Raw genomic sequence first — 12,741 nt, 5'->3', positions numbered from 1 at the left:
AAAGCAACATATGTGTCTCATATCACTGGTACCTTGTTAGATGGGGATGATTGTGATCTCACTGGTCGCAGACATGGAGGGAGTGGTGCTATTGGTTGGCTCCCACATTAGGAAGGCGGGGTTGGGGCCTTCCTATCATCATTGTGCTAACGTAATTATACAATAGCATTTACAACACCACCATCTTCAAATAGAAAAACACATTATGGAATGCTATCAGTTGTGTATTGGCCTCCCCAAACCCTGGACCTCAACATTAGTGAATAGTGGGATCATCTTGACAGAGAGGGAAGGAAAGGCAGCCAACATCCAAAGAAGAGCTTTGAATGCATGTCTTTATCCTGTCTTCCTTCTCACCCCAACCGGTCGCAGCAGATGACCGCCCCTCCCTGAGCCTGGTTCTGCCGGAGGTTTCTTCCTGTTAAAAGGGAGTTTTTCCTTCCCACTGTTGCCAAAGTGCTTGCTCATAGGGGATCATATGATTGTTGGGTTTTTCCCTGTATCTATTATTGTACGATCTACTGTACAATATAAAGTGCTGTGAGGCGACTGTTGTTTTGATTTGGTGCAATATAAATAAAATTGAATGAATTGAATTGAATTGAATTGAATTGAATTGAATGTCCTTCAAGAAGCCTGGAGAACTTTTCCTGAAGACTACTTTCGCTATAATAAAAACAAAATTTCAGAATTAAAGCAAAGGTAATAACTAGTTTGGGTGTTGTAGTCCTTTAATAATCAAGGAAAAGTAGTAAATCCACAATTTTAAAAAATGCTTTTATTATAAATAATCCTGGTGTGGATTACACATCAAACCAATGTTTTACAGGCAGAACATTGCTCATCTGAGGTTTTACAGACCCAGAGTGAAATTCACACAAGTTCAGCTTTCATCACCTGATCAGTGCACCACTGAAGCAGACCCACTCTGCTCTGTCTTTGAAGATTCACCATGAGAAATTGGCATTCCTTGCTCTAACTGTCCACAATATGAAAGTCACAGGAAAAACCGACATGTCTTTTTTTTATGTTTGTTTGTTTGTTTGTTTGTTTGTTTTAACCCACTGTGGTGCCACTTAAAATCCCTGTGTTTGAACAGTACACTTCAATTCTGCTTTGTGCTGTAAGTGAAAGACAGTTATTACAAAACACTTTCAGTTATCACACAGAAAGTGTTTTGTTTTTCATCTGCATGGCAGGAGGTAGTAATGGCAGATAATCAATTAATCTATTAATTTATTAATCAATTAATATCAAAGTATCCTTTATTTAAAATGTATTTAGTGCAACAATGATGATGATGATAATAATAATACTAAAAGTAACAACATGTTTTATGTTCATCTGCAAAACAGTTGGATTAAAAAAAACAGAGTCAAAGGTTTAGCAAGAATTAGGCAGTTTATTTATTTGCTTACAGTATTTCACATTACACAATATCTCACTATAATGTAGCGTTCACTTGACTTTGAAATTATCTGTCAGTGATACAGTAAACAAGATGCAACAACTGCTATGTACACTTTAGTTTTTGACAATATATACAATATAGTACTTAAAGGAACACACTCCACTTTTTTTTGGAAATAGGCTCATTCTCCATCTCCCTCAGAGTTAAAAATGCAGCGTCTTCTTTCTAGATCCGTACGTTAATAGGGCTCTGGAGCGTGATCTTACGGATGGGGCGTAGCCAGGATTTTTGGTTGAGGCGCCATATTAGCAGGCCAAACAAATGCTTGCTGTGTGGTCGGTTGTAATGTTAGATTGCACTACCGGTAAAGGAATAAGCTTGAAAATGGGCTCTCTTTTCATTGTTTCCTCACCTGGAAGCGTCATGAGGGAGCTTATGTGTTGGATGTTACCATAAGAAGGCGTCTAGCCTGGATAGCAGCTGTGAGACGAGCTGATATTCAGTTCTCTACCATCCACATATATCTGTTGGTGTGCTTCAGTATTTTCATTCTGGTAAGTTCTAAATAAGTTCATATTACTCTTTTTATTTTCAATGCGCTCTGAGGTCATAGCAAATTAGAACAAACATGAAGAACTACCTTTATTTATAAAGTTGCTAATTATTTGGCATTATTGCAGCAAACCAGCCTATGAAATGAATGAAACAAATCCTGACTGGGTTCCAACACTACACATGGGGCACTACGAAATCTTTGTACATGCTACATACAGTACATACTACATGCTAACACCATGCCAATCAGATTACTTCTTCCACGTGAGGGTGAAAAGGTGACCCTCCTGGATAAGATGGCAAAGGTTTGCTGCGTTTTGGTGAACATGTGCCCCAGTGTGTTAGTAAAACCAGGGGAAATGCTCTTGTTAAATACTCCTAAAAGTCTTGTGCTGTATATGCAGTGATACATTTTCAAAAGAGACAGTAAATTACAGAATGATAGTAGTGGGTGATATTATATAAATGCTGTCATCATTTTATGTGAACATTTTGTCATTTGTAAACTATACATGACACTGATTCTACATTGTAACTGATGTGATGTTCTATAAAGTGGTTTTAATTAAAAATAGGTAAACATATGATTTTTTCTTTATTCAACTTTTGAACAGTGGTAATTAGTAAGTACATAATCAGTAAATGCAAATTATTTACAGCCCCCCCTAAATTAAAACATTATGGGCTATTCAGAACAGAACTATGCTTTGAAAAATATTTTCCCATCAGTTGATCCAACTCCTCCACAGTAGCAGGTGGAATTTTTCTGTTTTGATGACGGCTTCTTTTACCTGTCACTACAGATGGTCTGTTTATGTTTTGATTGAGAGCCTTTTTTTGGGCAGCTGAAGAGGAGAAGTCTATCTTATGGCCAACCTCTGGCTGTATCTTGGTCATATTACCCAGCAAAACCCAGTATGCAGGTTCATCTGTAACAGTCCTTGTGCCACAGAAATGATAAGGGACAGCTGAGCACCTATGACATCCAACCCGGCGAGACTGTGAGCAACTTCAAGAACAGAGTCGAGAAAAGAGAGGGGGTGCCAGCGAGCCAGCAGAGCCTCATTCATGAAGGCCGACAGATGCAGGATGGCAAACTGGAGGACTACAACGTCAGAAACCACAGCACCATCTGCATGACTTTGCACCTGACAGGAGGCTGAGGACACTTTAAAATGGTTCAGAAAACCCATTTATGTTATTTAATATTATAAGCTTGACTTATCTCATTTATCATATTTATTAGTGCTTTTATTTTGGAAAAACAAGAACATTCCCATAGACCGTACAATATGGGTTCATTAACCAGTTTGCAAATCTGTGTTTTCTTTTGGCACAACAGATAAGTAACTCATACAAATCAACACGTTGGTGATTCTGTCATGACAAATACATGTTAACTGTACGTATTACAAAGAATAAAGTTAACAACAGGAGCCTACGTCTCTTCACATTTCCTCTGCCTGTGTCAGCTCAGGAAGGTGGGGCTGTCATTCTCAATGTTTATGAGAGACTCTCAGTCATATAAAGTAATAGTTTATTAGATCTTACACTGTTAAAATATAAATTTCAAGTCGAGTATTTAAAATGTTACAGCAACAAGTGGTAATGGTTTCAGTCCACTTTAAATTTAATTGCTTGTGTATGTGAAAATTAGTGACCAGATTAGGCACAGATTTACGGCAGTAAACGTAACAGTCTGTTGTACGATCTCAGTTTTTAGGCATTTACAAATATGCCAAAACTGTTTCCTGAAGATGTGTTTTCTCTAGAGACATCTTGGTAGCATCATTTTCTCACAGATGCAAGGTAGGCATACCAAAATAAGGCGATCATGTTGGCAAACAGCACTCGGAACTGAAACCAGAAATGTACACAGAAACAGAAGGTGCGAAGAAATTAATTACATGTGGCGACAGAAAATAACTCATTGTCTGATGAAATGAAGTGAAATGTGTACCTGAACAGGGACAAAGTTGATGTTTATGAACTGGAAAGGGGTCCAAACTTTCCAGTTCATCTTCAAAGCGGTCCAATAACTTCTTCTCATCTTCTTTTCAAAATCAGTCCATCCTTTAGCCTAAGGGACAGTGGTTACAGTCATATTACACGCTTATATATAAAATCTTTATATCGTGGACATGATAATTAATACTATGGTAAATGTCCAGGTTGAATCGGGTACTTTGCCAGGTTCTTGGTGTCAGATGAGCATGAAAATGAATTCACTGTACTCAAATGGCCTCCACAATCACCAGATCTCAATCGAATAGAGCACCTATGGGATGCAGTGGAATTGGAGACATGCAACCAACAAATCTGCAGAATCTGTGCGATGCCATCATGTCACTACAGACAAAAATCTCTGAGGAATGTCTCCGGCACCTTCTGTGCCATAAAAAAAAATCAAGACAGTTCTGAAGACAAAAGTAGATCCAGCTCAATAGTAGCAAGGTGTCCCTAATAAATTGGCCAATGAGTGTACATCATAGTGCCAGTCCAATGTTAGGACATATGTATGGCATTAAAGCTTGTTAAGATACTGGCAATGGTGTGTATAAGTTCTAGAAATCTCAAATGTGACATATACTTCGATTTTTTTTTTTGCATAATAAATTGTTGTTCATTGAACCACAACAACTACGCTTAAACACCATTCCAGTGCAATGAAAAAGCAAAACTGGACTCCTAAGTTGTGTGAGCTGTTTTGATAAATTAAGAAATAATTAAATGAGGTGAGGGCCTCTGCTGCCTCAGTTTTGACATGACTTTTTTTGCATTAGAGAGCAGGTGTCCCTCTATACTGAGCTAATTTGAAAGCAATGGTGTCTGAGATGACCCACCTCCAGGATGTTCATTACAAAGTAGAAAAGGAGCAGAAAGCCCGGGGCAAAAATAAGCCGGTCCAGCAGCAGACGTTTGACTACACAAAACCGATCTGTGGTGGGAATCCATACTTCCATCAGCTGGTAAAACAAGTGGCTCACGGGTCCTGTAATAAGCAACCTGAAACACACAACAAGGGCAAATATGAATAGCAGAAGAACATCTAAATGTTATCACATAACCGTGTTATCACAGACACCAATAACATTGGACAGTGTTCGATTAGTTTTATCAGAGTCTAACTGGAACAACATCACAATCACAGACCTGCAGCCTTAAAACAAGTCAGTGCTCAGTCTGCTTTCTTTACTGGATCTCACCCATAAATGGCATAGCGTGCAGCTCCAGCTGCATCGATATTACTGACAGGAGCTCCCTTCTGGGCTTTTTTTCTCGCCTCCACAAACTGAGACAGAAGGTTTCCTAAAGCAGAGAGGATGCCACTGAAAATACAAAGGACACACACACACACACACAACTGTCAATAAGTATCAATAGTCCACTTGCAAAAGACTAAGTGGGGGAGGTTTTCAGGACAGATGCTGATTGGCTAAAAGCAGTGCTGTGACAAAATGAGTGTGCGTTCAATGCAAACAAAGTCTTAAAAGACCTGAAGACGAGCAGGAAACAAAACACTGATAAAAACACTTTTCTTAGTTACAGTGTAATAAACGTCCCAAGAAACCTGACTACAGTACAGTGGTTTAGCTGTCAGTAAATGGGAGCTTCTAACTTGCAACACTGTCAAAGTGCAGAAACGCGACGTGTACTGACCTGGTTACAGATTTAGTCAGGATGGGGTATTTCTTCAGGAGGACCAGGTACTGCTGGAGTAACCTGAAATGTACGGAGGAGTCCCGCACGGGGCTGCTCTGCACGGGCATTCTCAGTTTTCTACCTGTGTGAATATTACTACCACTACCGCCTCTCTTCCTGTCGACGTCATTGCGTCACTGGTGGCGCCATGCAATGACGTCTACATCCGAAACAGTTCGGAAACGAGCATGAAAAGGAAAGAAAAGAAAAAAAAATTCACCTTAATTTCAACATCCACCATTAAGCAATAATTTTGAGTAAAATGCAGTTGAAATACGTAAAATAAAATGTTTATTTAGTAAATAATTAATCACCCTTGGTATAAACTAAATATATATCAATCAAGTACATTTCATTCGACCAGATTTAATATTTTAAATTGCGTGTATGCTAGATGGGAAATGTACATGTAATTAAATTAGTTAAGGTCTGTATTTTTTTTTTTGGTGTATGCTGCATAAATGCTCCATAAACTTGAAGTACATAAAATAAAAGAAAGAAAGAAAAACCACCTTTTAACAGGAAGAAACCTTCAGCATAACCAGGCGCATAGAGGGACGGACATTAGCCGTGACTGGTTGGGCCCCGAGATTATTAATAACTGATCATTAAATGCAGAGTGGTGAATAAATACACAGCAAGGGAAACTATATACTTTCTTCTTCCTATGATTATTATTATTAGAAAGAAAATTATTAAATTAATCTGCAATGTGACCTCTTTTGGTCAGCACTAGTTAGCATGGGCCCCTCACAGCAAGGTAATTGAGCATGAATCAAGAAATTTAAAAAATGTTTCTTCTTAAAAAAGTATTCAGTTTCCACAGCATATCTCAGTTTTCCAGTTTACAACCTTCACATGTGCCTTACAGATTTATAGATCGGAGTAGACCTATAAATGTACAACAGATATTATAAACATTTATATCATATAATTTTTGGTTATATTAGACACAGCTAACCTGTAACAAGAACATTACAATGACTCTGACTACTTTATGTTAAAGTTTAAAAGCAGTTTGTTTTTTTAGCCTAGGTTAAACCCAAAAGTGTATCCATCTAAGTATGAAAGCACAATGTTGATTTATAGTTTATGATGTATGCTACTTTATACTTCTACTTACACCCCATTTAGGAGAAAATAGTTTTAGTTGGTCCCTCAGATTATTTTTCAATTTAATAGTTTACAAAACTATGAACTACTTTAAATTACTGTGAGAAAAAAAAACTACCCTTATTCAACAGCAGACCCTAACAGAACTCAGTGTTACAGACGTCAGAGGTAGTCAACATGCCCGGCCTTAAAACACTATATCTGCCTTTTGGAATCACTTTAATTAACCCAACATTTATGTAAAAAAGTAAGAACAAAAAAGGAACTTTATTGTTTAACCTAAAAAGAGCAATAGTGTACAAAACATATTTACAACATGGAAACTGTTATGTGCATACAAAGATATGCAGTTCAACAGTAAGCTTTAGCCAAAAGGCTTTCAAAAAAACTATACAGAAAAAGCTGCCAATACTAAGAAGATGCAAAAACAGGTTGCAGGAAAGCTTATGGGTGTTTTGGTCTGTAGTTGAACACATGCTAGAAAACTAGAATTCAAAGTGCTTTCCAGTCAATGGGAGACTTTCCAGATTTTTGTAGCAGCTCGTTGGCCTTTGAGAAGTGTCTGCACCCAAAAAACCCCCGATGAGCAGACAGGGGAGACGGATGAACAGCCTGCAAGACGTGGTGACGTTTCTATAAACACACAGAGAGAAAACTTAGTATGAAAACACATTATAAAGCTTAAGCTGAATGAGCCTGAATTAAAACAACTGACCCTGTCTATAGCAGCTCCTTTCTTCTGAGCATATGATCCCCACAGCATGAAGATGAGGCCCTCCAGGTTTTTGCTGAGCCACTGCACCACGGCGTCAGTGAACGCCTCCCAGCCTCGGTCTTTGTGGGAGTTGGCCTGGTGCGCTCGGACAGTCAGCACAGCGTTGAGCAACAGCACTCCTGATGAGCAAGGTCAAAAAAAAAAAAAAAAAAAAAAGGAGAGCAGGTTTGTTGCAGCTCTCTTATTGTGGAACTATGATTAAACATTTAACAAAATGGGTTTTTTTTGTTTTGTTTTTTTTCAAGTACCTTGTTGGGCCCATCCAGTCAGATCTCCATGTCCCGGGTGCTGGAAGCCTTTGATGTCAGAGCTCAGCTCTTTGAACATGTTCTCCAAGCTGGAAATGAAAAGGATCTGACTCAACAGCACTGATTTCAATTAACTCACAAATTTCCAACACAGGGAACAAGTAGGTATGAAAGTTATTCATTCACAGAAGAAGAAAGAAGAAATGGCATGAAGAAAGCCATTTATATGTGTTTTTCCCCCATCAGAGGTAGTGAAGGGCTTCAAACCTGGGGGGAGGAGGCACCGGTCTCTTCACACTGAAGCACAATCCATGAGCTTGGTTAGGACCGTGATATGGATCCTGGCCAAGGATCACCACTTTTACCTGGAATTGTAGACACACGTTTGGGTTAGGCGACTGTGACAGAGTAAAGGACACCTCAGATAATACATCACGCAGGAAATTTTTTTATGCAGTTGTCTGCTGGGGAGATGGCAGCACAGAGAGGGTTGGCTCGGTCCTGCATAATCCCCCTAGACCCCATAGAGGAAGTGGGTGAGACGAGGACGTTAGCCAAACTAATGTCGATTATGGACAACACCTCACACCCCGTGCATAAGACTGTGGAGGCCCCGAGCAGCTTCTCGAGCAGCAGACCGTTCCTTCATCCCAACAACAGTCGCACTGTACAGTATACACACAGAATAAATACCGTCTAAAAATACATGTGTATCATTATCACTCCCACTGCGCTTTATGTACATCTACAAATATAATAACAGCAAAAAAAAAGAAAAACTGTAACAAGTGAATTTCCCCACTGTTGGATGAAACAAAGTCTATGTCTACGTCTAACAACCAGTGTCACTGAAGCTCAATCTGTACATGGCATCGATTGTCAGTTTACACACTTACATCTCGGATGTCACACATCTGTGTCCAGGTAAATACATGTTCAGCAGGTGGGTAAACTGTGTGGCGTTTCCTCTCTTCACAAACAAAACTCGTCAGCTGTGGGAGAGATGTGAAGTCACTATAACTGTTCAAAACAACAGAGACACAGTGTGCAGTATCCCGTCTCCTCCTCTTCTCACTTGTTTGAAGTACGGCTTTCCAAACTCAGCCGACAGCGCCTTCCTCCAGCTCTCCCCGAACCCTGGTGGTGTTTGAACGGAAGACAGTCTCTCCAGCGCCGCTTTCTTGTTGCGGGCGATCTTCTCCAGCTGCTCCGGGGACAGAGGGGCAGGGCGTGGGCTGCTCTGCTCCGTCTCCACCCCACAGCCCTTCTGCTTTTTCTGGATAATTTTAATGTATTGAGAAACACATAGAACTGGTGAGAAGCGGACAGCCGGGGGTCTAAACGGCTTCAGAAAGTGTCGACAAAGCGGTGGAATCATAGTCGCGCTGCGAGTGTCACGCTGAACACCAACAACACAGCGGTGGCTTTGAACGCAGCTTGGAGTACGCGAACGCGTCGCGGGAAACTACAAATCTCCCAGTGTCTGAAACGCTCATGACTCAACTGTAAGTTTTTTAAATACATGCCAACAAGCTAATATAAAATTTATAAGGTACATATTTAACTCTTAAAATTTAAACTGTTTTAAAAAAGAAATGACACTCACCGGCTCGTTTGCATCCTCCTCGGATTCAATTAACTCCGTAGAAGTCCTCTTCTTCGAAACTGGCGAAAAAAATGAGTTAATAGTCTTCTGTCCAATCATTTTGTCTAAAACAGTGCGGTGGTAACCTGCTGTAAACCAAGAGAGTTCAAAAAAATACCCGGAATGAGAATAAAACAGCAGTCTGCTGCTCCGAAACCCAAATCTCCCCAAGTGGGAATAACACATTTGGCGCCTAAACAGTGACGGCACAGCGATATGTTAATGAGCTGAGGGGTGTTCAAGACACACTACTGTTTGGCGTTTTATGTTGTTAAAAGTAAGCGTGCAGCACCTAGCATAAGGATAAGCGTCTATTTACATGAATAAAAAAAAGTGTCTGTCTGACGTTTTTAGGGATTTTTTTGTTGTTGTTATTTAAGGTGTTTGTAGAACGAAACAAAACGTCCACGTAATGATGACCAGAAAGCCTCATATTTAAATCAGTTTTGAGTCATTTTTCATGCAAAATAACTGAGCATATTTTCTGTTGTTCTTCTTTCCGGTAAACTAAACATGCACTCACCGGCCACTTTGTTAGGTATACCGGGTCAACTGCCCATAATGCAGGTCGGCCAGTTGCGTCACATAATAGAATTTTAGTGCATTTAGAAATGCAGACATAGCGAGGAAGACCTGTTGAAGTCCAAACTGAGCACCATAGTGGGGGGAAAGGTGAACGTGGCATGGTTTTTGGTGACAGACAGGCTGTTCTGAGTATTTCAGAAACTGCTGGTTTGCTGGGATTTGACCACACACCCATCTTTAGTGTTTACAGAGGATGGTCTGAAGAAAAGAAAAATATCCAGTGAGCTCAGTGGACGAGAATGCCTTTTTGATGTCAGAAGACACTGACCAGACTACTTCCAGCTCATAGGAAGGCTACAGGAAGTCAAATAAACACTTGCTCACAACAGCTGAAGCTTGACGCAAACGGGCTACAGCAAGCAGGATGCAGTGGCCACCAAAATTGGATAAAGAACATTAGAACATTAGAAAAACGCTGCCTGGTCTGATAAGTCTGGATTTCTGCTGCAACATTCAGATGGTAGGGTCAGAATATGGAGTAAAGAGCATGAAAGCAATGATCAGTCCTGCTTTGTATCAAAGGTCCAGGCTGCAGGTGGTGTAATGCTGTGGAGGATATTTTCTTAGTACACTCACAGGCACACTTACTACTAACTGAGCGTTGTTTAAACCCCACAGCTTTGCTGACCATGTCTGTCCCAACAGTGAATCTATCTTCTGATGCCTGGTTCAAGCAGGATAACACACCATGCCACAAAACTAAGATAATCTCAAACTGGTTTCTTGAACATGCCAATGAGTTCACTGTACTCAAATGGTCTCCACAGTCATCAGATTTGAATCTAGTAGAGCACCTTTGGAATGTGTTGGAACAGGAGATTCATATCATGGATGTGCACCAGACTGCAGCAACTGTGTGATGCTGTCGTGTTAATATGGACCAAAATCTTTGAGGAATGCTAATGTTTCCTCTTTCCATCACTCAGGTATTAAAAATCCACCAATGGAAAAGTTTGTGATTCAGGATCGGAACAAACGTCGCTGCACCAGTGACACTCCAGCAGGAAGTCCAAGAAAAAAGATTAAACAGGAAAGAGACGAGAAAATAAAGGAGGAAGACTCTGAAGATGATGAGGATGCAGCCTTTGCAGAGTTCTCCAATCCTGTTCCCTGGCAAAAAATAGAAGCAGAGGGACTAGACTGTGATTATGCACTGCTTTTCTCTAAAGAGGAGGCAGACTGCCTTTTTACACAGCTGGAGGAGGAGGTGGTGTATGCAACAGGTACATCAACCCTGTTTTCTTTAAAGTTATGAGCAGAAGTTGCAGTGCATTAACTGTTGCACTTGTTCCAGGTGAAGAGTCAAAGGTCCAGGTGTATGGAAAGGTGTACAACATACCGAGAAAGCAGGCCACGTATGGAGACGCAGGCCTAACGTACACTTATTCTGGGGTGAGGCGTATAGCCTGCCCATGGACTCCAACTTTGGAATACATTCGAGACACTGTCACTAAAATGACAGGACAGACATTCAACTTTGTCTTGGTTAACAGGTGAGAAATGACTGATGCAAGCTGTAAATGTCACAGTTTTGAGATTTGGAGGTTTTACTGATCAACACACTTTTCTCCATCAGGTACAAAGATGGGCAAGATCACATGGGCGAGCACCGTGACGACGAGAAGGAGCTGGACCCCGGCTGTCCCATCGCGTCGGTCTCTCTGGGAGCAGCGCGGGACTTCTTCTTCAAACACAGAGACTCGCGAGGAAAGCAGAGCCGCCGACAAATTGAACCTGTGAAGCTGGAGCTCGCTCACGGAAGCCTGCTCCTCATGAACCCGCCGACTAACACCTTCTGGTACCACAGCCTCCCTGTCCGCAAGAAGATCCTCCTGCCTCGCATTAACCTCACATTCAGGCGCATTCTGCTGGACAGCAAGCGTGAGAGCAAGCCAAAGCCGGGTGTAAGTTAGGGACATGGCCATGTGCACAGCCACTAACAGCACAGCTCCAATTTAAGCAACTTGACACTCTGGAGGAAGACAGTCTTATTTTTTTTCAGTGAATCAGCATTTAACTTTGCTCAACTCATATTCATGTTTCTGTTCGAAAAGAAGGCAAAGCCTTCAGATCAATAAATGTAAACAGTTGACTTGTGAGATTGTTAGTTCTCATTGATTGGACTGCTGCTGCTGTACTCTAGCAGCTCTGGAAAGTAAAAGGTCGCTGGGTTGCATTTAAAGGAAAGGCATGTAAACAATGAAAATGTACTTCTTAGTGGATTGTCAGGTTGGTCCAAATGTAGACTGCTTTAATCAGACTTCTCTTTAATGGGCTTAATGGGTATGAGAGGGGGGTGCATGACTTCAGCATCAGTTTGTTCCCTGGATATGGAAATATTTGTTGATACAGGAGCTTTTTTTTTTATGTTCCAGAGTTGTCAGATTCCAAGGTTATATACACTCGCCAATTTATTAGGTTGGACCCCTTTTACCTTCAGAGTAGTCCCCAGGTATTTTGGTCCATGTTGACATGATAGCATCATGTAGTTGTTTTAGATCCATGATGCAAATTATCTGTTCACCGCCACATCCCAAAGGTGCTCTATTAGATTGCTGCCACAATCATTAGATGGCAAATTTTGGTAAGACTATACCAATTGTAGCCTCAATTTTCTAGTGTTAGCTGAAAAGAGTAGCACCCAGTGTGGTCTCCTGCTGCTGTAGCCCATCTGCTTTGCAGTTCCAGCATTCAGAGATGCTCTTCT

General features: G+C 40.8%; 3 protein-coding genes across 5 annotated transcripts; 1 reads left to right on the top strand and 2 right to left on the bottom strand.

Moving 5' to 3' along the window:
• Positions 1–3,190: 3,190 nt before the first annotated feature.
• pxmp2 (peroxisomal membrane protein 2) lies at positions 3,191–5,788 on the bottom strand. Its single transcript, XM_040019558.1, has 5 exons — positions 5,627–5,788; positions 5,173–5,295; positions 4,810–4,972; positions 3,927–4,046; positions 3,191–3,823 (listed from the first exon to the last, which is right to left on the bottom strand). The coding sequence occupies exons 1-5, from the start codon at positions 5,734–5,736 to the stop codon at positions 3,755–3,757; spliced, it is 585 nt and encodes a 194-aa protein (XP_039875492.1). The 5' UTR covers positions 5,737–5,788; the 3' UTR covers positions 3,191–3,754.
• Positions 5,789–6,690: 902 nt separating this feature from the next.
• Positions 6,691–9,695, bottom strand: unga (uracil DNA glycosylase a). 2 transcript variants are annotated; one of them, XM_040019336.1, is made up of 7 exons: positions 9,411–9,695; positions 8,880–9,080; positions 8,701–8,796; positions 8,072–8,169; positions 7,805–7,893; positions 7,497–7,675; positions 6,700–7,414 (listed from the first exon to the last, which is right to left on the bottom strand). In XM_040019336.1, the coding sequence occupies exons 1-7, from the start codon at positions 9,633–9,635 to the stop codon at positions 7,274–7,276; spliced, it is 1,029 nt and encodes a 342-aa protein (XP_039875270.1). In that variant the 5' UTR covers positions 9,636–9,695; the 3' UTR covers positions 6,700–7,273. The 2 variants fall into 2 exon arrangements, with proteins under 2 accessions (XP_039875271.1, XP_039875270.1); XM_040019337.1 differs by lacking the exon at positions 9,411–9,695 and having other exon boundaries at positions 6,691–7,414; positions 8,880–9,212.
• alkbh2 (alkB homolog 2, alpha-ketoglutarate dependent dioxygenase) lies at positions 9,198–12,133 on the top strand. Of its 2 annotated transcripts, none has more exons than XM_040019338.1 (4): positions 9,198–9,309; positions 10,961–11,257; positions 11,329–11,527; positions 11,611–12,133. In XM_040019338.1, the coding sequence occupies exons 2-4, from the start codon at positions 10,978–10,980 to the stop codon at positions 11,945–11,947; spliced, it is 816 nt and encodes a 271-aa protein (XP_039875272.1). In that variant the 5' UTR covers positions 9,198–9,309; positions 10,961–10,977; the 3' UTR covers positions 11,948–12,133. The 2 variants fall into 2 exon arrangements, with proteins under 2 accessions (XP_039875272.1, XP_039875273.1); XM_040019339.1 differs by lacking the exon at positions 9,198–9,309 and adding an exon at positions 9,787–10,494.
• Positions 12,134–12,741: the final 608 nt, after the last annotated feature.

This window comes from Simochromis diagramma, unplaced genomic scaffold (assembly GCF_900408965.1).
Source record: "Simochromis diagramma unplaced genomic scaffold, fSimDia1.1 OVJJ01000822.1, whole genome shotgun sequence".
NCBI lineage: Eukaryota > Metazoa > Chordata > Actinopteri > Cichliformes > Cichlidae > Simochromis > Simochromis diagramma.
This window is presented reverse-complemented; position numbering and strand designations above follow the sequence as displayed.